The 25,948-nt window shown below is 45.6% G+C and overlaps 1 protein-coding gene across 1 annotated transcript in view; it reads left to right on the top strand.

The window, feature by feature from the left end:
* Window positions 1–25,948, top strand: part of PLCZ1 (phospholipase C zeta 1) — a 97,859-nt gene that overhangs the window by 58,275 nt on the left and 13,636 nt on the right. The window contains exons 9-13 of the mRNA XM_038771419.1: window positions 3,311–3,467; window positions 6,601–6,717; window positions 9,939–10,111; window positions 19,533–19,665; window positions 23,398–23,547. Of these exons, the coding sequence (XP_038627347.1) occupies window positions 3,311–3,467; window positions 6,601–6,717; window positions 9,939–10,111; window positions 19,533–19,665; window positions 23,398–23,547 (730 nt within the window). The remainder of the gene's footprint in view (window positions 1–3,310; window positions 3,468–6,600; window positions 6,718–9,938; window positions 10,112–19,532; window positions 19,666–23,397; window positions 23,548–25,948) is intronic.

Raw genomic sequence — 25,948 nt, 5'->3', positions numbered from 1 at the left:
TTACAGATAAGGTCACTGAGGAGTTGGGATTACCTTCCAACTACCCCAACAAGGGTTACCTTTCGCTATCACCCGGAATCAAGTTCCCAAGGAGGTATACTCACTTCTCCCAGTTCCAGTGAGGAAGTCCGATCGGTCTCTCGACACCGCACATGAGGGAACTGAGGCACAGAGAAGTTAAGTGACTTGCCCAAGGTCACACAGCTGACAAGTGGCAGAGCCGGGATTCAAACTCATCACATCTGACTTCCAAGCCTATGATCTTTCCACTGAGCCACGCTGCTTCTCTAAACAGCAAGCTCACTGTGGGCAGGGAATGTGCCTCCTTATTTTTACATTTTTCTCTCCCTACCACATAGTATAGTGCCCTGAACACAGTAAGCACTTAATAAATACCACCGACTGACACACTTTCAAGCAATCACCTCCCCCGACAGCCCCTTTTAAGCTCTGTCTCAGAACAGGAGACCATTTCCCCTTCTGACCTGCATGCTGAAGCCAGTTCCTCCTGAATCCTCTCTTTGACTGATTTGGTTCAGTTGGGTTTCTAGTTAATGACTGGTACAGCAAGATAATTGACTCTTCTAATTGGGAAGGGGCTACTCCCCTGGAGAACAACAAGGCAAACAAGCCCCTTCCTCTCTTCATTGTATTTTAATCAGGATGGGTTAGGAAGGTTCCTTGAGTAATAAAAATAATAATGACCATGGCATTTGTTAAGCGCTTACTATGAGCCAAGCACTGTTCTAGGCACTGGGGTAGATCCAAGGTAATCAGGTTGTCCCACGTGGGGCTCACAGTCTTAATCCCCCATTGACAGATGAGGGAACTGAGGCCCAGAGAAGTTGTCACCTGCACAAAGTCACACAGCAGACAAATGGCAGAGCAGGGATTATCATCATCATCATCAACCATCATCAATCGTATTTATTGAGCGCTTACTATGTGCAGAGCACTGTACTAAGCGCTTGGGAAGTACAAATTGGCAACATATAGAGACAGTCCCTACCCAACAGTGGGCTCACAGTCTAAAAGGGGGAGACAGAGAACAAAAACAAAACCAAACATACTAACAAAATAAAATAAATAGATAGGATTAGAACCCAAGACCTCTGACTCCCAAGCCCCGGCTCTTTCCACTAAGCCACTCTGCTAGCAACTCTCTCCAAAGGTTTCCCTTCTCTCTTATATTCTCTATTTACATTACTTTATAAGGTGGTATAGGTATTGTCTGCCTCCTTGAGTGGATATCAGAAATAACTAAACTTATTCCTCTATCAATCCCTTAACTTCCTTTTTCAGATGGGCTGATATCTATGGCACCAGTTTTGGTGTACAGACAATGATAATTATGGCGTTTAATAAATGCTTACTCTGTGCTAAACACTTGGGTCGTTGCAAAATAATCGGATCAAACCCAGTCCCTGTCCCACCTGGGGCACTTAGAGATAAGACAAGAAAGATATTTTATCCCCATTTTCAGATGAGAAGCAACAAGGCTTAGTGGCCAGAGCACGAACCTGGGAGTCAGAAGGTCATGGGTTCTAATCTTAGCTCTGCCACCTGTCTGCTGTGTGACCTTGGGCAAATCACTTCACTTCTCTGTGCCTCAATTACCTCATCTGTAAAATGGGGATTGAGATTGTGAGCCCCACGTGGGACAGGGACTGTGTCCATCCCGATTTGCTTGTACCCACTCCAGCACTTAAGAAAGTGCCTGTCACATAGTAAGCGTTTAACAAATGCCACAGTTATTACTATGAGACCACTGAGACAAAGAGAAGTCAATGTAATATGGAATAATAATGATGGCATGTGTTAAGCGCTAACTACATGTCAAGCACTGTGCTAAGCTCTGGGGCAGATACAAATTAATCAGGTGGGACATAGTCCCTATCCCACATGGAGATCACAGTTTACATAAAATGGAGAGCAAGTGTTTTATTTAAAATCACACAGTAGGCCAGAAGCAGAATGCAACTAGAAGACAGGTCTCTGACTCTCAGTTCTTCATTCCTTCCACTAAACCTCCCTAAATCCCGTGAAATCAATCGATCAGTGATATTCACTTAATAATAATGATAATTATTATTATTATGGTATTTGCTGAGTGCTTCCTATATCTGCCAAGCCCTGTATAAGCACTGGAGTAGATACCAAGTGTTTGCTATGTGTGGAGTACTTTTCTAAGCACGAGGGACACAGCATGGCTTAGTAGATGGAGCGCGGACCTGGGAATCAGAAGGACCTGGGTTCTAATGCTGCCTCTGCCACTTGTCTGCTGTGGGACCTTGGGCAAATCATTTAGAAATTAATGATTCATTTAGAAATGATTCTCTGTGCCTCAAAAAAAAATTGTGGTATTTGTTAAGCGCTTACTATTTTCCAGGCACTGTATTAAGCACTGGGATGGATACTAGCAAATAGGGTTGGACACAGTCCCTGTCCCATGTAGAGCTCACAATAATAATAATGATGGTATTTGTTAAGTGCTATGTGCAAAGCACTGTTCTAAGTGCTGGGGAGGTTACAAGGTGATCAGGTTGCCCCACGGGGGGCTCACAGTTTTAATCCCCATTTTACGGATGAGGTGACTGAGGCACAGAGAAGTTAAGTGACTTGGCCAAAGTCACACAGCTGACAGTTGGCGGAGCCGGGATTTGAATCCATGACCTCTGACTCCAAAGCCCGGGCTCTTTCCACTGAGCCACACTGCTTCTCTTGCTTTGCCCAGGGTCACACAGCAGACAAGTGTCAGAGTCAGGATTTCATTCATTCATTCAATCGTATTTATAGAGCACTTACTGTGGGCAGAGCACTGTACTAAGCACTTGGAAAGTGTAATTCAGCAACAGATACAGACATTAGAACCCAGGTCCTTCTGAATCCCAAGCCTATGCTCTACCCAATAGGCAACACTGCTCCTCAGTTACTTCTTCCATAAAATGGTACCTAAGATGGTGAGCAAGTGGGACAGGGACTTTATGCAACCTGATTAGCTTGTATCTATCTACCCAAGGACTTAGAATAGTGCTTGATATATAATAAGTGCATAATACCATTATTATTATTATTGTCGTTATTGTCATTGTTATCGTCATCATTGTTATTATTAGGAGAGTAAAGTCCCACAGAGTTGGCAAACACATTCCCAGAGAGCTTCCAATCTAGAGGGGGAGACAAACGTTAATCTAAATAAATAAATAATTTAAAACATTCAAAGGTCACCATCCTGATTTCCTGGGTGGAAAGAGAGAGACTTTTCCGAAGGAGGAATGCCGAGTTCTGAATCGGTTCCGCTCAATTTTAGATCCGGAAGATTAAAATAGCCCTGGAGTTATCCGATCTCGTCATCTATACCAAATCACAGAAGTTCAGGAGCTTCGAACAGTCGAGAGCCACTCAGAAATTCTACGAGAATAATTCCATCGGGGAAACGCGTGCAAGAAAACTGGCTAAGATGGCAGGTGATTGTTTTTCGTCTCCTCGGCTAAATTGCTCCTCGAGCCGCAGCTCACCTTTCTCTGCTCGCGAGGTCCACGGGTTTTAATAATAATGATGGTATTTGTTAAGCGCTTACTATGTGCCAGGCACTGTACTAAGCGCTGGGGTGGATGCAAGCACATTGGGTTGGACACTGTCCCTGTCCCATGTGATGATGATGATGGCATTTGTTAAGCGCTTACTATGTGCAAAGCACTGTTCTAAGCGCTGGGGGGGGGGGGATACAAGGTGATTAAGTTGTCCCAAATGGGGCTCACAGTCTTAATCTCCATTTTACAGATGAGGTAACTGAGGCTCAGAGAAGTTAAGTGACTTGCCCAAGGTCACACAACAGACATGTGTTGGAGCTGGGATTCGAACCCGTGACCTCTGACTCCAAAGCCCGTGCTCTTTCCACTGAGCCACGAGGCCACACAAAGCGCTTATGATGTGCAAAGCACTGGGGAGATCACAAGGGGCTCACAGTCTTCATCCCCATTTTACAGATGAGGTCACTGAGGCCCAGAGAAGTGAAATGACTTCCCCAAAGTCACACAGCTGACAAGTGGTGGAGCCGGGATTTGAACCCATGACCTCTCACGCCAAAGCCCGGGCTCTTTCCACTGAGCCACGCTTCTTCCTTGCTTCTGTGGGGCTCACAGGCTCAATCCTCATTTTACAGATGAGGGAACTGAGGCCCAGAGAAGTGAAGTGACTTGTACAAGGTCACACAACAGACGAGCGGTGGAGCCGGGATTAGAATCCATAACCTTCCAACTCCCAGGCTGGGTTCTATCCACTACTCCATGCTACTTCTCTTTATGCCATGATGCTTGTGTTGAACCATGTCTGTCAACAATGACATTACCATGTTGCGGCCTTTAGATTTTAGCCGGAGATTCCGAAGGGACAAACAATCGGCATTTTGGCGCAAATCCGCCAGGCTGCTATAGGAATCAGCACAAACTAATGGAAAAAAACCCGGGCTGGAATAATTAGCAGCGTGGGTCAGTGGAAAGAGCACGGGCTCTGGAGTCAGAGGTCATGGGTTCAAATCCTGACTCCGCTAATTGTCAGCTGTGTGACTCTGGGCAAGTCACTTTACTTCTCTGGGCCTCAGTTACCTCATCTGTAAAATCGGAAGACTGTGAGCCCCCTGTGGGACAACCTGATCACCTTGTAACCTCCCCAGCGCTTAGAACACTGCTTTGCACATAGGAAGCGCTTAATAAATGCCATAAAAAAAATCCTGGCTCCACCACTTTGTCTGCTGTGTGTCCTTGGGCAAGTCACTTCACTTCTCTGGGCCTCAGTTTCCTCAACTATAAAATAGGGATTCAATCCCTGTTCTCCCTCCTCCTCAGCCCAGGAACTGAATGATCTTGTATCTACCCCAGAAGTTCATGGTTCATGAATTTCACAGTTATCACCATTAAATGAGCTTTTCATGGTATCGTAAATAGTAATTAATAATTATTGTGGTATTTGTTCAGTGCTTTCTATGTGCCAAGCACAGTTCTAAGCACTGGGGTAGATACAAGCGAATCAGGTCGGACACGGTCCCTGTCTCATGTGGGGCTCACAATCTTAATCCCCATTTTACAGATGAAGTAACTGAGGCCCAGAGAAGTGAAGTGAGCGGCTCAAGGCCACACAGCAGACATGTGGCAGAGCCAGAATTAGAACCCACGACCTCTGAACTCCCAGGCCTGGCTCTTGCCACCGGGCCATGCTGCTTCTCTAAACATTTTCATTACAGTTTGGGCGGTGCAGCTGGTCTCAGCTAATAAAATGTCAGAATTATTTGGAACAAATTGATTGTGAGAAGGGGAAATTTCTCTCTATGTGCTGGGTTAAGTACTGGATGGGGAAAAAAATCTGGAATGGATTTCAAATACTTGGTACATCAACTGCAGCATGATATATTGGTTAGGCTTAATTCACAGAATAGTGAGTCGTTACTACGTTAGCCAGTGTTATAATAATAATAATGATGGTATTTATTAAGCACTTACTATGTGCCAAGCACTGGGGTAGATACAAGGCAATCAGGTTGTCCCACATGGGTCTCACAGTCTTAATCCCCATTTTACAGATGAGAGAACTGAGGCCCAGAGAAGTTAAGTGACTTGCCTATGGTCACACAGCGGACATGTGGCGGAGCCAGGATTAGAGCTCATTCATTCAATCGTATTTATTGAGCACTTACGGTGTGCAGAGCACTGTACTAAGCACTTGGGAAGTACAAGTTGGCAACATATAGAGACGGTCCCTACCCAACAACGGGCTCACTGCCACTTGTCTGCTGTATGACCTCAGTTGGGCAAGTCACTCCACTTCTCTGTGCCTCAGTTATCTCATCTGGAAAATGGGGATTGAGACTGTGAGCCCCATGTAGGACAGGGACTGCGTCCAATCTGATTTGCTATGTCCACCCCAGTGCTTAGTACAGTGCCTGGCACACAGTAGACCCCCTGCTCTAGTCTGTGAGCTCACTGTAGACCGGAAAAGTCACTGTTTAATGCTGTATTGTACTTTTTCAAGTGCTTAGTACAGTGCTCTGCACACAATAAGCGCTCAATAAATACGATTGAGTGAATGAATGAGAGTAGAGTTGAGTTAGCCCATCTCCCATCTCCACCAACTGTAAGCTGTGTGACTTTGGGCAACTCACTTAACTTCTCTGTGCCTCAGTTACCTCATCTGTAAAATGGGGATTAAAACTGTGAGCCCCCCGTGGGACAACCTGATCACCTTGTAACCTCCCCAGTGCTTAGAACAGTGCTTTGCACATAGTAAGCGCTTAACAAATACCATCATTACGTTAGCAAACATGAGCCCAGCCCCCAAGGAGTTTCCATTTGAATGGGGGCGATGGATGAGAAAATATTTATAAGGAATGAAAGGAGCTACCATTTTAATTTCTGAACTTAAATTCCACTTAAAAAAGAGGGATAGAATTTGAGTTTTGTTCCGTGAATTTTTCTGACATTAATGAGAACAGCTGTCCTACGGTCAAATACATCCTGGTCGTAAAATCGCTCGGGAAATCTTTTATTTTCGTAGCAGAGTTTATGCCACTGATGTGTTTTCAATGATGATCTCTATCGTATTCAGCCCGAGAATTTATTTCTCACACCGGCAAGTTCATCACCAGGATTTATCCCAAAGGAACCCGAACGGACTCTTCCAATTACAATCCTCAAGAATTTTGGAACCTGGGGTGTCAGATGGGTAGGTGAGAAGCTGCTTTCTTGTAAGCTATAGCTCCGTAGACGTCTTGCTCCTGTGTCCTTTACTAGGGGAAGCAGCGTGGCTCAGTGGAAAGAGCACAGGCTTTGGAGTCAGAGGTCATGGGTTCAAATCCCGGCTCTGCCACTTGTCAGCTGGGTGACTCTGGGCAAGTCACTTCACTTCTCTGTGCCTCAGTTCCCTCATCTGTAAAATGGGGGTGAAGACTGTGAGCCCCACGTGGGACAACCTGATGACCTTGTATCTACCCCAGCGCTTAGAACAGTGCTTGGCACATGGTAAGCGCTTAACAAATACCAACATTTATTATTATTATTACTAGAAATATTTTCCCAGCGATCAAGTTTCCTTTAGTAGAATTGGAAATATTTTCCCGGCGATTGAAAGTGCCAAGATCCATCCTGGGGCCAGGGGAGATCTCTGTCCATTGAAGAGTTACCAACCCTGTCTGCTACAGGAGGAGGAAGATATCTTTTGGGGTCAGGGAGGTGACTCTTTGGGCCTCCCTTTGGGAGCAGGGTGGTGGCTTGTTTGAGCCAATCTGTGATATTTATTGAGCGCTGGGTCTGCACAGAGTGCTGTAGTGAGTGCTTGGGAGAGTTCAATAAAGTACTCTAGATCCTTGCCCTCATTCATTCATTCAATCGTATTTATTGAGCACTTACTGTGTGCAGAGCACTGGACTAAGTGCTTGGGAAGTACAAGTCGGAGCTTGCAGTCTGTGCTCAGAGCACTGCACTGACCACTTGGGAGAGGACAATGGGGGACACTTGGAGGAAGCAGTGTGGCCTAATGGCTCGAGCCCGGGCTGGGATTCTGAAGGACCTGGGTTCTAATCCTGGCTCTGCTGCTTGTCTGCCTTGTTACTTTGGGATAGTCACTTCACTTCTCTGGGCCTCAGTTCCCTCATCTATAAAGTTCATTCTTTTTCTTTCTTTTTCTTTCTTTCTTTCTTTCTTTCTTTCTTTCTTTCTTTCTTTCTTTCTTTCTTTCTTTCTTCCTTTCTTCCTTTCTCCCTTTCTCCCTTTCTCCCTTTCTCCCTTTCTCCCTTTCTCTCTTTCTCTCTTTCTCTCTTTCTTTCTTTCTTTTTCTTTCTTTCTTTCATTCAATCGTATTTATTGAGCGTTTACTGTGTGCAGAGCACTGTACTAAGTGCTTGGGAAGTACAAGTTGGCAACATATAGAGACGGTCCCTACCCAACAGCGGGCTCACAGTCTAGAAGGGGGAGACAGACAATAAAGCAAAATATATTAACAAAATAAAATAAATAGAATAGTAAATATGCATAAGTAAAAGAAATGGAGTAATAAATTGGTACAAACATATATATAGGTGCTATGGGGAGGGGAAGGAGGTAGGGCAGGGGGGATGGGGAGGGGGAGAGGAAGGAGGGGGCTCAGTGTGGGAAGGCCTCCTGGAGGAGGTGAGCTCTTAGTAGGGCTTTGAAGGGAGGAAGAGAGCTAGCTTGGTGGATGTGCGGAGGGAGGGCATTCCAGGCCAGGGGAAGGACGTGGGCCGGAGGTCGACGGTGGGACAGGAGAGAACGAGGCACAGTGAGGAGCTTAGCAGCGGCAGAGGAGCGGAGGGTGCAGGCTGGGCTGGAGAACAAAAGAAGGGAGGTGATGTAGGAGGGGGCGAGGTGATGGACAGCCTTGAAGCCGAGAGTGAGGAGTTTTTGCCTGATGCGTAGGTTGACTGGTAGCCACTGGAGATTTTTGAGGAGGGGAGTAACATGCCCAGAGCGTTTCTGCACAAAGATGATCCGGACAGCAGCGTGAAGTATAGATCGAAGTGGGGATGTGAAGCACTTTCATGAGTGTTTACTGTGTGCAGAGCACTATACTAAGCGCTCAGGAGAGTACAACAATAAAGAGTGACAATCCCTGCCCACAACGAGCTCATATTCTAGAGAGGGGGAGACAGACATTGATAGAAATAAATACATGACAGATATGGACATAAAGGCAGTGGGGCTGGGAGGGGGATTGAATAAAGGAAGCAAGTCAGGATGATGCAGAAGGGAGTGGGAGAAGGGGAAAGGAGGGCTTAGTCAGGGAAGGCTTCCTGGAGGAGATGGGCCTTCAATAAGGCTTTGAAGGCTGGAAGTGTCATTGTCTGGCGGATTTGAGGAAGGAGGACATTCCAGGACAGAGTCTTGATGTGGGCCAGGGGTTGGCAGGCAAGATGGAGGTCCAGTCAGAAGGTTAGCACTAGAGGAGTGAAATGTGTGGGCTTTAAAGCCAATGGAGAGGAACTTGCAATACAAATGTGAATGGGCAACCACTGGAGTTTTCTGAGTCATGAGGAGACATGTACTGAATGTCTTTGTAAAAAAATGATCTGGGCAGCACAGTGAAGTATGGACTGGAGCGGAGAGAGGCAGGAGGCTGGGAGGTCAACAGGGAGGCTGAAGCCAGGCACAGGCAGGATAGGATGAGTGATTTTATTAATGTGGTAGCAGTTTGGATGGAGAGCCAAGGGTGGATTTTAGTGATGTTGTGAAGGTGGGACTGACAGACTTTAGTGATGGATTGAATATGTGAGTTGAATGGGAGAGAGGAGTCAAGGATAACACCAATGTCACAGGCTTGTGAGACGGGAAGGATGGTGATGCCATTCATTCATTCATTCAATTGTATTTATTGAGCGCTTACTGTGTGCAGAGCACTGTACTAAGTGCTTAGGAAGTACAAGTAGATGGTCCCTACCCAACAACGGGCTCACCATTTACAGTGATGGCAAAGTCAGGGGCAGGACAGGGGATTAAGATTATGAGCCCCAAGTGGGACAAGGACTGTGTCCAATCTGATTTTTTTGTAGCTACCCCAGTGCTTAGTATAATGCCTGGCACATAGTAGCGCTTAGTTCAGTGCTCTGCACACAGTAAGCACTCAATAAATACAATTGAATGAATAGTAAGTGCTTAACGAATACCATAGTAATAATAATAATAATTATTATTTTTAGACAAATGCTGGCTCACAGTGCTAATTCTTTGGTGTCACTCTCATGGTGGGCCAATAGTAAAACATTTTTAGTAAAGCATACGATATGATGAGTTCTCAAATATATTATAATAATGATGGCATTTGTTAAGCGCTTACCATGTGCAAAGCACTGTTCTAAGCTCTGGATGTTCATCCTAGGTTATCAAACCTCACCTACCTATCCTGAAAATGTCCAACTCTTGTTTTCCACACAGTGGCCTTAAATTTCCAGACCCCTGGGTTACCCATGGACCTCCAAAATGGGAAATTTCTGGACAACGGGGGATGCGGCTATATCCTGAAACCAGAAATCCTAAGAAACCCTGAGTTGTCCTTCAATCCTATGGGCCCTTCAACAAATGACAGCCCGGTGACTTTTTCAATACGGGTAAGTTTATGGAATCAATCAATCAATTATAATAATAATTATTATGGTATTTGTTAAGTGCTTACTATGTGCTGGACACTGTACTACGCGCTGGGGTGGATACAAGAAAATTGGTTGGGACGCAGTCCCTGTTCCATGGGGGGCTCACAGTCTCAAAGCCCATTTTACAGATGAGGTAACTGAGGCACAGAGAAATGAAGTGACTTGCCCAAGGTCACACGGCAGAAAAGAGGCAGAGCTGGGACTAGACCTTCTAATTTCTAATTCCGAGGCCTGTGCTCTATCCACTATGTTATTGAGCACTTACTATGTGCAGAGCCCTGTACTAAACACCTGGGAGAGTTCAAGGCAACAGAATTACCAGACACGTTCCCTGCCCATAACAAGCTTATGGTCTAGAGGAGGAGATGCACATTAATGCAAATGAATAAGTAGTTCATAATATACAGCATAAAATTTAAAGTTATATACATAAGTGGGGTTGGGGCAAATATATATTCAAAGGTCACAGACCCATGTGTTTAGGTGAAGCTCGGAGGGAAATATTCCTCTCTCTTGAGGTTCTCTGGTGTAACATCGGCACTTTGAACTGTGGACATAGAAGGGACAGGTAGGATGGTGGGTGGGACCGGGAGTCAAAGGACCCGGGTTCTAATTGAGAAGCAGCATGACTCAGTGGAAAGAGCCCGGGCTTTGGAGTCAGAGGTCATGGGTTCAAATCCCAGCTCTGCCAGTTGTCAGCTGTGTGACTTTGGGCAAGTCACTTAACTTCTCTGGGCCTCAGTTGCCTCATCTGTAAAATTGGGATGAAGACTGTGAGCCCCTCGTGGGACAACCTGATCACCTTGTAATCCCCAGTGCTTAGAACAGTGCTTTGCACGTAGTAAGTGCTTAATAAATGCCATTATTATTATTATTATTATTATTATTATTATTATTATTATTATTATTATTAATTCTGGCTGGTCCACATGTCTGCTGTGTGTCCCTGGGCAAATCACTTCTCTGGGCCTCATTCCCTTTACCTGAGAAGTGAAGCAGTGTAGAGCGGCAGCTGCTTCATAGAGAAGCAGTGTGGCTCAGTGGAAAGAACACAGGATTGGGAGTCAGAGGTCATGGGTTCTAATCCCAGCCTTGCCACTTGTCAGCTGTGTGACTTTGGGCAAGTCACTTCACTTCTCTGTGCCTCAGTTACCTCATCTGTAAAATGGCGATTAAGACTGTGAGCCCCATGTGGGACAACCTGATTACCTTGGATCCCCCCCCAGCGCTTAGAACAGGGCTTGGCACACAGTAAGTGCTTAACAAATGCCGTCATTATTATCTGGAAAATGGGGATTCAATATCTGTTCTCCCTCCTACTTAGACTATGAGCCATGTAGGAACTGATTTTCTTGTATCTACCCTGGCGTTTAGTACAGGGCTTGAAACATAGTAAGAGCTTAATTATATCTAAGCGCTTAGTACAGTGCTCTGCACACAGTAAGCGCTCAATAAATATGATTGATTGATTGATTGATATCAATAATTCTATTTTTTGTATCTATCATTCTATTTATTTATATTGATGCTATGGATGCCTGTTTACTTGTTTTGATGTCTGTCTCCCCCCCTCTAGACTGTGAGCCCATTGTTGGGTAGGGATTGTCTCTGTTGCTGAATTGCACTTTCCAAGTGCTTAGTACAGTGCTCTGCACACAGTAAGTGCTCAATAAATACGACTGAATGAATGAATGAAATGCCCTAACATTATTAGTAGCAGCTTCACATTCGGCGGCAAGCTGCTTTGCCCATCTTTAAAGCCCTACTAAAAGCCACACCTCCTCCAGGAAGCCTTAATAATCACTGATTGCAATTTTTGTTAAGCTCACTATGTGTTAAGCACTATCCTATGGGCTGGAGTAGTAGATACCAGATAATCAGGTCCCGAGTGGGGCTCATAGTTGGAGTGGGAGGGAGAACAGGTGTTGAATGCCCATTTTGCAGATGAGGGAACTGAGGCACAGAGAGATTGGGTGGTTTTCTCCAGGGCGCACAGCAGACCGGTGGCAGAGCTGGAATTGGAACCTGGGCCCTCTGACTCCCAAGCCGTAACTTTTCACTCTCCATCCCCTTTCAGGTAGTACTTTTAGACTGTAAGCCCGGTGTGGACAAGGATGGTCTCTCTTTATTGCTGAATTGTAATTTCCAAGCGCTTAGTACAGTGCTCTGCATGCATCTGCATCAGTAAATAAGATGGAATGAATGCAGTACTATCTATGAAATCTATGAAGCGTTGTAGTTGTATCTACGAAGAATCTATAAAGTACTGTACTAAACTTTGGGAAAGAAATACATTTCCTACTCCCAATGGCTCATTCATTCATTCATTCATTTATTCATTCATTCAGTCATATTTATTGAGCACTTACTGTGTGCAGAACACTGTCCTAAGCGCTTGGGAGAGCATAATACAACAATAAACAGACACATTTCCTGCCCACAATGAGCATACAGTCTGGACAGAGGGAGACAGACATTAATGTCATTAAATAGATAATAATAATAATGGCGTTTATTATGCACTTACTATATGCAAAGCACTGTTCTAAGTGCTGGGGAGGTTACAAGGAAATCAGGTTTTCCCACGAGGGGCTCACAGTCTTAATCCCTATTTTACAGATGAGGCAACTGAGGCCCAGAGAAGTGAAGTGACTTGCCCAAAGTCACACAGCTGACAATTGGCAGAGCTGGGATTTGAACCCATGACCTCTGATTCGAAAGCCCAGGCTCTTTCCACTGAGCCACGCTGCTTCTCTGGACATAAGCGCTGGGCATAAGCGCTGTGGGGCTGGGAAGGAAGGTGATAAACAAAGACAGCAAGTCAGGGTGACGCAGAAGGGAGTGGGATCAATCAATCAATCAGTCATATTTATTGAGTGCTTACTGTGTGCAGAGCACTGTACTAAGCGCTTGGGAAGTACAAGTTGGCAACACATAGAGACGGTCCCTACCCAACAGTGGGCTCACAGTCTAGAAGGGGGAGACAGAGAACAAAACAAAACATATTAACAAAATAAAATAAATAGAATAGATATGTACAAGTAGAATAGAGTAATAAATATGTACAAACATATATATATATATATATATACAGATATATATATATATATATATATATATACATATATATATATATATATAATCACCTGGTAACCTCCCCAGCACTTAGAACAGTGCTTTGCACATAGTAAGCACTTAATAAGTGCTGTCATAAAATAAAAATTTCCTGCCCCGAGGGGGTGGGAACAACAGGGATGTACTGGCAACCTCCCCCAGAGGCGGGGGGGAAAACAGACCAGGTTTTTCCCGAGGTGCTCTCGTGGGATGGAAGGGGGGCTGCAAAGGTTCCCGGGAGCAGGGAATGTAGGAGGTGGTGGCTGGGGACACTTCCCTTTCCCCACAAATCTTTCACCTCACTGGTCATGGGGGGAAAGGGGGAAAGAAGGGAGTTTAAGAAGTACAAACACAGCAAAAGTGCTTTTATTCTGTGGGCAGTGGGATGAGAGGATAGGGGGATTTAGGGAAGGCTTCTTGGAGGAGATGGGCCCCAATAAGGCTCTGAAGAGAGGGAGAGTCATTGTCTGGTCTGATATGAGGAGGGAGGACGTTTCAGGCCAGTGGCAGAACATGGGTGAGAGGTCGGCGGTGAGATAGATGAAACTTGCCCAAAGTCACACAACTGATCAGTGGCAAAGCTGTGATTAGAACTCAAGACCTCTGACTCCCAACCCTGGATCCTTCCACTGTGCCACATTGCTTCTCTTTATACTGTATTTTCCCAAGCCCTTAGTACAGTGCTCTGCACACAGGAAGTGGTCAATAAATATGATTGATGGATTCATTAATTTTTAATGGTATTGTTTAAGCACTTACTGTGTGTCAAACACTGTTCTAAGCCCTGGGATAGAGCCAAGACAATCATATCAGACACACTCTGTTCCACCTATAGGTCACAGGCTAAGTCAGAGGGCTTAGGATTTAATTCCCACTTTACAGGTGAGGTAACTGAGGCATAGAAGAATGATGATAATGACGATGGTATTTGTTAAAAAAATGGTATTTTTTAAGCACTTACTATGTGCAAAGCAGTGTTCTAAGTGCTGGGGGGGATACAAAGTGATCAGGTTGTCCTACGTGGGGCTCACAGTCTTCATCCCCACTTTACAGATGAGGGAACTGAGGCACAGAGAAATGAAGTGACTTGCCCAAGGTCACACAGCTGACAAGTGGCAGAGCCGGGATTAGAACCCATGACCTCTGATTTCCAAGCCCGTGCTCTCGCCACTAAGCCACGCTGCTTCTCATATAATGATGGTATTTGTGCCAAGCACTGTTCTAAGCACTGGGGTAGATATAAGGTTGTCCCACATGGGGCTCACAGTCTGAGTCCCCATTTTACAGATGAGGTAACTGAGGCTCAGAGAAGTTAAGTGGTTTGCCCAAAGTCACACAGCAGACAAGTGGCAGAGCCGGGAATCAAACCCACGACCTCCTACTCCCAAGCCCAGGCTCTTTCCACTAAGCCACGTTAAGTGCTTACTACGTACCAAGCACTGTTCTAAGCCCTGTGATATCAGTGTGGCTTAGTGGAAAGAGCCCAGGCGTGAGAGTCAGAGGTCGTGGGTTCTAATCCCAGCTCTGCCACTTGTCAGCTGTGTGACTTTGGGCAAGTGATTATTGAGTGTGCAACAAGGTGCTGAACAATGTGCTAAACACTTGGGTGGGGGCAATACAACAATAAACGGACACATTTCCTGCCCACGATAAGCTTACAGTCTAGTCTAGAGCACTTTCTAAGTGCCAGGCACTGTACTAAACGCTGGGGTAGATAGAAGCTAATAGGGTTGGACACAGTCCCTGTCCCGCATAGGGCTCACAGTCTTAATCCCCATTTTACAGATGAGGCCACTGGGACCCAAAGAAGTTAATAAACTTGCCCACAGTCACACAGTAGATGAGTAGATGACAAGGAGCATGGCTCAGTGGAACGAGCCCGGCCTTTGGAGTCAGAGGTCATGGGTTCAAATCCCGGCTCTGCCAATTGTCAGCTGTGTGACTTTGGGAAAGTCACTTAACTTCTCGGTGCCTCAGTTACCTCATCTGTAAAATGGGGATTAAGACCGTGAGCCCCCGTGGGACAACCTTATCACCTTGTAACCTCCCCAGCACTTAGAACAGTGCTTTGCACATAGTAAGTGCTTAATAAATGCCATCATTATTATGATTAGGACATGGGCCAGGAGTCAACGGCGGGACAGGTGAGATGGAGGCCCAGGGAGAAGGTTAGTGGCAGCAGAGGAGCGGAGTGTGCGGGCTGGGATGGAGACGGAGAGAAGGGAGGTGAGGTAGGAGGGAGCAAGATGTGGACTGCTTTGAAGTCAACCTCACCGTCCCCACCGTCCCCTCTCTTCTCTCCTTCTCCATCCCAGCCCACACACTCTGCCCCTCTGGTGCTGCTAACCTTCTCACTGGGCCTCCATGTCGCCTTTTTCGCAGTTGTGGACTCCTGGCCCACAACCTGCCTCTGGCCTGGAACGCCATCCTTCCTAAAATCCCACTGACAACTGCTCTCCCCTCCTTCAAAGCCATATTGAAGGCCCATCTCCTCCAAGAGGCCCTCCCTGATTAAGTTCCCATGTCCTATTAATAATAGTAATAATAATGAAGGCATTTATTCAGCGCTTAATATGTGCAAAGCACTGTTCTAAGCGCTGGGGAGGTTACAAGGTGATCAGGTTGTCCCACCTGGGGCTCACAGTCTTAATCCCCATTTTACAGATGAGGGAACTGAGGCACAGAGAAGTTAAGTGACTTGCCCAAAGTCACACAGCTGACAAGTGGCGGAGCTGGGACTTGAACCAATGACCTCTGACTCCAAAGCTCGTGCTCTTTCCACTGAGCCACACTGCTATTCTCCCACTCCCTTCTGGATGGCCTTGATTTGCTCCCTTTGCTCTTCCCACCTCCCATCCCCAAAGCACTTATGCTCCCATCTGTCATTTGATTTACTTGTATCGTTGTCTGTCTCCCTCCACACCCCAGACAGTGAGCTCATTGTGGGCAGAGAATGCCACTGTTTATTGTTGCATTGTACTTTCCCAAGCTTAGTGCTGTGCACACAGTAAGCGCTCAATAAATAGGACTGAAGGAACGAGTGGAAACGGGTAGCAATAATTCCAACTGAGCAATTTCCCATGCAGTGCCTGCTTTGTTCTCCAGGTGTTCAAATACCACCGATAAGCACAGAACAGCTTCTCTTTGTTTGTGTTTATATGCTAATCTCTCCCAGATCATCATCATCATCAATCGTATTTATTGAGAGCTTACTGTGTGCAGAGCACTGTACTAAGCGCTTGGGAAGTACAAATTGGCAACATATAGAGACAGTCCCTACCCAACAGTGGGCTCACAGTCTAAAAGGGGGAGACAGAGAACAAAACCAAACATACTAACAAAATAAAATAAATAGGATAGATTTGTACAAGTAAAATAAATAAATAAATAAATAAATAGAGTAATAAATATGTACAAACATATATACATATATACAGGTGCTGTAGGGAAGGGAAGGAGGTAAGATGGGGGGGGATGGAGAGGGGGACGAGGGGGAGAGGAAGGAAGGGGCTCGGTCTGGGAAGGCCTCCTGGAGGAGGTGAGCTCTCAGCAGGGCCTTGAAGGGAGGGAGAGAGCTAGCTTGCCGGACTGCTAGCTTGTCTTGTTGTCTGTCTCCCTCCGCACCCCAGACAGTGAGCTCATTGTGGGCAGAGAATGCCACTGTTTATTGTTGCATTGTACTTTCCCAAGCTTAGTGCTGTGCACACAGTAAGCGCTCAATAGATAGGACTGAAGGAACGAATGGAGACAGGTAGCAATAATTCCAACTGAGCAATTTCCCATGCAGTGCCTGTTTTGTTCTCCAGGTGTTCAAATACCACCGATAAGCACAGAACAGCTTCTCTTTGTTTGTGTTTATATAATAATAATAATAATAATGGCATTTATTAAGCGCTTACTATGTGCAAAGCACTGTTCTAAGCGCTGGGGAGGTTACAAGGTGATCAGGTTGTCCCACGTGGGGCTCACAGTCTTAATCCCCATTTTCCAGATGAATTATATGCTAATCTCTCTCAGATACGACCAACAAAATGGACAAAAGGGAAGAGGGGTGTGATATGCTTGCCCTGAATAACCCTCTCTGAGACAATCAAGTGTGTCTAGAGGAAAAATCAATCAATCAATCAATCAATCGTATTTATTGAGCGCTTACTATGTGCAGAGCACTGTACTAAGCGCTTGGGAAGTACAAATTGGCAACACATAGAGACAGTCCCTACCCAACAGTGGGCTCACAGTCTAAAAGGGGGAGAAAAAGAGCTCAGAGGGGTGGGTCAGAAGAGAGGAGGGCAAACTCAAGGCCCTGGCCACTCTGTTTCACATCTCCATCTTTCACAGAGAACCTCATGGCATAATGGGTCAGAAGGACCTGGGTTCTAATCCTGACTCTGCCACAGGTCTGCTGCGTGACCTTGGGCAAGTCGCCCCACTTCTCTGGGCCTCAGTTACCTTGCCTGTAAAATGGGGGTTAAGACTGTGAGCCCCATGTGGGACAGTGTCTGCATCCAACCTGACACCTTCGTATGTATCCCGGGGCTTAGAACAGTTCTTAGCAAAGTGGGAAAAGTGGGAAGAGCACGGACTTTGGAGTGAGAGGACGTGGGTTCTAATCCCGGCTCCACCACTTGTTTGCTGTGTGACCTTGGGCAAGTCACTTCTCTGTGCTTTAGTTACCTCATCTGTAAAATGAGGATTAAGACTGTTAGTCCCATGTGGGACAACCTGATAACCTTGTATATACCCCAGCGCTTAGAATAATAATAATAATAATAATGTTTGCATTTGTTAAGCGCTAACTATGTGCAAAGCACTGTTCTAAGCGCTGGGGCGGATACAAAGTGATCAGGTTGTCCCACATGGGGCTCACAGTCTTAATCCCCATTTTACAGATGAGGTAGCTGGGGCTCAGAGAAGTTAAGTAACTTGCCCAAGGTCACACAGCAGACATGTGGCGGAGTCAGGATTCGAACCCATGACCCCTGACTCCAAAGTCCGTGCTCTTTCCACTGAGCCACGCTGCTTCTCAAACACTTAGAACAGTGTTTGGCACATAGAAAGCACTTAAATACTATAATAATAATGATGAGAATAATTATGGTATCTGTTAAACACTATGCACCAGGCATAAGTATTTAAGTACCATTATAATTATTATTGTTATGGTTCTTTAGAATTCTTTCTAGTTACATTTTTAGTAATAATGATAATAGTTGTTAAGCGCTTAGTATGTGCCAAGCACTTTTCTAAGCACTGGGGTAGATACGACTTAATCGAGTCGGACACAGTCCCTGTCCCGCATGGGGCTCACACTCTTAATCTCCATTTTACAGATGAGGTTATTGAGACCCAGAGAAGTGAAGTGACTTTCCCAAGGTCACAAGGAAGACAAGTGGCTCTATCTACTGGGCCAAGTTGCTTCTATCCTTTCTGTTGTCTTTGGCCCTCCTGTGTTTCCTCTCCCTGAAGAGTTAACCTTGCAGGGGAAGACAAACATACAAGTAGTGTTGCCTAATAGAAAGACCCCTGGCCTAGGAGTCAGAGGATGTGGGTTCTAATCCTGACTCTACCACCTGTCTGCTGTGTGACCTTGGGCAAGTCACTTTACTTCTCTGGGCCTCAGTTCCCTCATCTATGAAATGAGGATAAAGACTGTGAGCCCTGTGTGGGACAGGGGCTGGGTCCAACCCACTAATAATAATAATAATGGTACTTGTTAACTGCTCACTATGTGCCAAGCACTGTTGTAAGCGCTGGGTACAAGTTGATCAGGTTAGACACAGTCCCCGTCCTACAATGGGCTCGTACTCTTAATCCCCGTTTTTCAGATGAGGGAACTGAGGCCCTGAAAAGTAAAGTGACTTGCCCAAGGTCACACAGCAGACACGTGGTTACTCAAATGGCTCTCATGCACTCAATCAAACTGAGGGAAGTAATAATAATAATTATGATAATGATGGTATTTGTTAAGCGCTTACTAGGTGCCAAGCACTGTTTAAGTGATGGGGTAATACAAGATAATCAGGTTGGCCCATGGGGGGCTACCAGGTTAATCCCCATTTTCCAGAAGAGGTAACTGAGGCACAGAGAAGTGAAGTGACTTGCCCAAAGTCACACAGCTGACCAGTGGCAGAGCCAGGATTAGAACCCATGACCTCTGACTCCCAAGTCCAGGCTCTTGCCGCTACGCCACGCTGCTTTCCTGTGTGGTCCATCTGTTTCCTCTTCCTTAGTAACCGTGCCTTGGTTTCCCTTTCCTTCCCTCCAGCTCATCAGTGGCTTTCAGTTACCGCCGAGTAATTTCTCAGCTACTAATAAAGCTGACCCCAGAGTAATAATAGAGATCCACGGCGTCCCCGAAGATCAGTGTAAACAGCCGACAAGAGTCATTAAAAAGAATGGTAAGAGTAATAATAGTGATTGTATTTGTTAATGATAATAATAATAACAATGATGGCATTTATTAAGCACTTACTACGTGCAAAGCACTGTTCTAAGCACTGGGGAGGTTACAGGGTGATCAGGTTGTCCCACATGGGGCTCATAGTCTTCATCCCCATTTTAATAATAATAATAATGATGGCATTTATTAAGCACTTACTATGTACAAAGCACTGTTCTAAGCGCTGGGGAGGTTACATGGTGATCAGGTTGTCCCATATGGGGCTCACAGTCTTCATCCCCATTTTAATAATAATAATAATAATGATGGCATTTATTAAGCACTTACTATGTACAAAGCACTGTTCTAAGCGCTGGGAGGTTACAAGGTGATCAAGTTGTCCCACGTGGGGCTCACAGTCTTCATCCCCATTTTCCAGATGAGGTAACTGAGGCTCAGAGAAGTGAAGTGACTTGCCCAAAGTCACACAGCTGACAAGTGGCGGAGTTGGGATTTGAACCCATGGCCTCTAACTTCAAAGCCCGGGCTCTTTCCACTGAGCCACGCTGCTTCTCTATGCAGCGCTTCCTCTGTACCAGGCACTGTATTAAGCGCTGGAGTATGTAACCCAGTGCTTGGTACATAGTCAGCGCTTAACAAGTACCAGAATTATTCATTGCTGCGTGACCTTGGGCGAGGCATTTCACTTCTCTGGGCCTCACTTCCCCCATCTGGAAAATGGGGATGAAGACTGGGAGCCCTACGTTGGTGAGGGTCTGTGCCCAATGTAATAACCTCGTATCTAGTCCAGCGCTTAGAACAGTGCTTGGCACATAGTAAGCACCTAACAAACGTCATTATTATTATTAATTATTACACAAACATACACATTCAGGTATAAACACCTACACACCTAGGCCCACATGAACACACACACACACACACACACACACACACACACACACACACACAAGTTCTAGACGCCTTGTGCTGGACTGAACCATTTGGAGAGGAGTTGAGGGAAGATGAGACTGTGAGCCCAATCTTCTAGACTGTGAGCCCAATGTTGGGTAGGGACCGTCTCTATATGTTGCCAGCTTGTACTTCCCTTAGCGCTTAGTACAACGCTCTGCACACAGTAAGCGCTCAATAAATACGATTGAATGAATGAATGAATGAATGAGAAGCAGAGAAGCAGTGTGGTTCAGTGGAAAAAGCCCGGGCTTGGGAGTCAGAGGGCATGGGTTCTAATCCCTGCTCCGCCACTTGTCGGCTCTGTGACTTTGGGCAAGTCACTTCACTTCTCTGGGCCTCAGTTACCTCATCTGTAAAATGGGAATTAAGACTGTGAGCCCCCCAGGGCTTAGAACAGTGCTTTGCACATAGTAAGTGCTTAACAAATATTATTATTATTATTATTATTATTATTAGGGATCCTGTTGGTCATCTGCAAGCCAGACAGTCCAGTATAGAACTGGACTGGCCTCCATATGAGCCCTAGGCCAGAGGAAGGTGGACTGGAGGCGTCAGAGGAGCGGGAAATGGAAGCAGAGACCTGACTACCAACCCCCATTTAGACAATCTCCACTGAGCCTAGAGTTGACCTGACCTCTAACCTTGGGATGACCCGGAAGTGGAAGCAGTGAACTACAAATTTCTCTGGGCACATTATCAGTTCCACCAATTTTGAGGAAAAAGGATTGAACTACAGTGAACATGCCAGCGTATAATAATAATAATAATGGTATTTGTTCAGTGCTTACTGTGTGTCAAGCTCTGGGGTAGCTACAAGCTACATCAATGCTATTTTTTGAGTGCTTACTGTACTAAGTGGGTGTTTTTGGTATTTTTAATGGCATTTATTAATCGCTTACTATGTGCAAAGCACTGTTCTAAGCGCTGGGGAGGTTACAAGGTGATCAGGTTGCCCCACGGGGGGCTCACAGTCTTAATCCCCATTTTACAGATGAGGTAACTGAGGCACAGATAAGTTGACTTGCCCAAAGTCACACAGCTGGCAATTGGCAGAGCTGGGATTTGAACCCATAACCTCTGACTCCAAAGCCCGGGCTCTTTCCGCTGAGCCAGGCTGTGGTTTGGAGAATGCCATTCAAAGGAGTTAATAATGATAACAATGGTGTCTGTTAAGTGCTCACTATGATAATAATAATGATGATGGTATTTGTTAAGCGCTTACTACGCGTCAAGCACTGTTGTAAGTGCTGGGGGAGATACAGGCTAATCAGGGTGGACACAGTCCCTGTCCCACATGGGGCTCACACTGTTAGTTCCCATTTGACAGACACAGTAGCTGAGGCACAGAGAAGTGATGTGACTCGCCCAAAGTCACACAGCTGACAAGTGGCGGAGCCGGGATTAGAACCCAGGTCCTTCTAAATCCCAGGCCAGGGCTGTATCCACTAGGCAATGCTGCAGAGTTGGAAAACATGATCCTCGTCTACGGGGAGTTTACGGTCTAGAGGAGGAGATGCACATGAAAATACCGCCTCAATGCCTTCTCGGATGGGTGATGTTTCTTGCGGGCAGAAACGGGTCACTTAAGTAAGCACTTACCGAACATAATAATAATAACAATGATGGTAATAATTATAATCATCATTACCATCATTATCACCCTCTCTACAGTTCCAATGACCGTGCAGTGTTCTGTACCAATTGAATAAATAACACTGGTAGACTGAGCTAGGAGTCAAGCAAGGACGCAGTGAAGGGAGGAAACACTTCATTTCAGTTGATTAACCGAGCAGATCCATTCCCTCGCTTCTCTGCAGGGATAAGCACAACTAGGGCAGGGATAAGCAGCGTGGCTCAGTGGGAAGAGCCCGGGCCTTGGAGTCAGAGGTCATGGGTTCAAATCCAGACTCCACCGATTGTCAGCTGTTTGACTTTGGGCAAGTCACTTAACTTCTCTGGGCATCAGGTACCTCATCTGTAAAATGGGGATGAAGACTGTGAGCCCCACGTGGGACAACCTGATTGCCTTATAACTTTCCCAGCGCTTAGAACATTGCTTGGCACATAGTAAGCGCTTAACAAAGTCATTATTATTATTACATTATTAATAATTATAATAATCAAATTATTATAATAATTACAATATTATGATATTATTATTATTAATAATAATAATGGCATTTGTTAAGCACTTACTATGTGCCAAGCATTATTCTAAGCACTGGAGTAGATACAAAGTAATCAGGTTGTTCACGTGGGGCTCACAGACCTCATCCCCATTTTACAGATGAGGCACAGAGAAGGCACCTGATCACCTTGTATCCTCCCCAGTGCTTAGAACAGTGCTTTGCACATAGTAATGATAGCATTTATTAAGCACTTACTATGTGCAAAGCACTGTTCTAAGCGCTAGGGAGGTTACAAGGTGATCAGGTTGTCCCACGGGGGGCTCACAGTCTTAATCCCCATTTTACAGATGAGGTAAGTAAGGCGTAGAGAAGTTAAGTGACTTGCTCAAAGTCACACAGCTGACAAGTGGCAGAGCCTGGATTTGAACCCATGACCTCTGTCTCCAAAGCCCAGACTCTTTCCACTGAGCCACGCTGCTTCTCTAAGCACTTAACAAATGACATCATTATTATTACTATTATAAACAGACACATTCTGTGCCCACAATGAGCTTACAGTAAGCCCTTAACAAGTACCACAACTATTATTATTATTATTATTATTATTATTATTATTATTATTATTGTTATTATTGTTCTGTCCACAGCTCTGCGTCCTAGATGGAACGAAACCTTCACGTTCACGATTCAGGTTCCCGAGTTGGCCTTGGTTCGCTTTGTTGTTGAAGATCAAGTCTCCCTGGCTTCCAATGAATTTCTTGGCCAGTACACACTGCCGTTCTATTGCATGGATAAAGGTAATTCTTTTCTGAGGATTCCCATGAGGAACAGAATTGAGTCTCACTCCTGCGGTAATTGGTGGTATGGTGCTATTTGTTGAGCACATACTATGTGCCAGGCACTGTACTAAGCACTGGGGATAGATAAAAGAAAAGCAGCATGGCTCAGTTGAAAGAGCCCGGGGTTGGGAGTCAGAGGTCGTGGGTTCTTATCCTGGCTCCACCACTTGTTAGCTGTGTGACTTTGAGCAAGTCACTTCACTACTCTGGGTCTCTGTTGCCTCATCTTTAAAATGGGGATGAATCAATCAATCATATTTATTGAGCGCTTACTGTGTGCAGAGCACTGTACTAAGACTGTACTGTACTAAGACTGTACTAAGACTGAAGAATGTAAGCCCCTTGTGGGACAACTCAATTACCTTGTATTTCCCCCAGCACTTAGAACAATGCTTGGCACATAGTAAGCGCTTAACAAATACCATTATTAGTATTATTATTATTATAAGATAATCAGATTGGATGCAGTTCCTGTCCCACATGGGGCTCACAGTCTTAATGCCCATTTTGCAGATGAGGGACCCGAGGCACAGAGAAGTCACGTGATTTGCGAAGCAGCGTGGCTCAGTGGAAAGAGCCCAGGCTTTGGAATCAGAGGTCGTGGGTTTAAATCCCAGCTCTGCCAACTGTCAGCTGTGTGACTTTGGGCAAGTCACTTAATTTCTCGGTGCCTCAGTTACAGGCTGTGAGCCCCCTGTGGGACAATCTGGTCACCTTGTAACCTCCCCAGCGCTTAGAACAGTGCTTTGCACATAGTAAGCTCTTAATAAATACCATTATTATTATTATTATTATTATTATTTGTCCAACGTCACCCAGCAGACATGTGACAGAGTGGAATTAGAACCCAGCTCCTCTCCCTCTCAGGCCCAGGCTCGCTCCACCAGGCCATGCTGCTTCTCTTCTCTGGGCCAAGCAGCGTGGCTCAGTGGAAAGGGCCTGGGCTTGGGAGGCAGAGGTCATGGGTTCTAATCCAGGCTTTGCCACTTACTGGCTGTGTGACTTTGGGGAAATCACTTCACTTCTCTGTGCCTCAGTGACCTCATTTGTAAAATGGGAACTAAGACTGTGAGGCCCACGTGGTACAACCTGATCACCTTGTATCCCCCCAGCGTTTAGAACAGTGCTTTGCACAGAGTAAGCGGTTAACAAATACCATTATTATTATTATTATTATTCATTGTCTTGAGTTCTTAGGATACTGGCCCTTTGAGAGTAGGGATTCATTTAATCATGTTTATTGAGTGCTTACTGTGTTTAGAGCACCTTACTAAGCACTTGGAAGAGAACAACATAGCTATAAAAAACACATTTTGTGCTCTCAATGAGTTTATAATCTAGAGGGAGACTTTATGTCCCTGATTGTCGAGAAGATAGTCATTGAAATTCACTGACTTTGGGAGCCTCAATTCGTTTTTGCAGCGTGGCTTAGTGGTAAGAGCCTGGGGTTTGGGAATCAGAGGGCATGGGTTCTAATTCCGGCTCTGCCACTTGTCTGCTGTGCGACCTTAGGCAAGTCACTTCACTTCACTGTACCTCAGTTCCCTCATCTTTAAAATGGGGATTTAACACTGTGAGCCGCTGTCCGCCTCCTTCTCTCTTATGCTCGAGCTGCTGAACGCTGCTGGCGAAAGTCTAAACACCATGCCAACCCCGTTCACTTCAAGTTTATCCTTTCATGCCTTAACTCTGCCTCTCCTCTGCCAGACAAAACTATTTCTCCTCCCTTATTGACACCCATGCCCATCATCCCTGTCAGCTCTTCTGTACATTCAATTCCTTTCTCAGGCCCCCGTTTTCTCCCCCTCCTCCTTCCCTCACCCCCAGCGATCTGGCCTCCTACTTCATTAATAAAATTAAATCCATCAGGTCTGAGCTCCCCAAAGTCACTCCTCCCCCTTCTCCAACCTCCCGGCTCTCAACCTTCTCCGCTACCCTCCCATCCTTCCCAGCAGTATCCTCAGATGAGATCTCCTCCCTCCTCTCAAGTGCTACTCCGGTCACCTGTGTTTCTGACCCCATTCCGTCTCATCTTATGAAATCTCTTGCTCCATTCCTCCTCCCTTCCTTAACTTCCATCTTCAACCTCTCACTCTCCACTGGTTCCTTCCCCTCTGCCTTCAAACATGCCCACATCTCTCCTAACCTAAAAAAACCCCTCTCTTGACCCCACCTCACCTTCTAGTTATTGCCCTATCTCCATCCTACCATTCCTTTCCAAACTCCTTGAATGAGTCGTCTACACACGCTGCCTTGAATTCCTCAATGCCAACACTCTCCTCGACCCCCTCCACTCTGGCTTCTGTCCCCTACATTCCACGGAAACTGCCCTCTCAAAGGTCACCAATGACCTCCTGCT

Source organism: Tachyglossus aculeatus, chromosome 2, assembly GCF_015852505.1.
Source record: "Tachyglossus aculeatus isolate mTacAcu1 chromosome 2, mTacAcu1.pri, whole genome shotgun sequence".
In the NCBI taxonomy this organism is placed as follows: domain Eukaryota; kingdom Metazoa; phylum Chordata; class Mammalia; order Monotremata; family Tachyglossidae; genus Tachyglossus; species Tachyglossus aculeatus.
The sequence above is the reverse complement of the archived record's forward strand: the minus strand, read 5'-3'. Positions and strand labels throughout refer to the sequence as shown.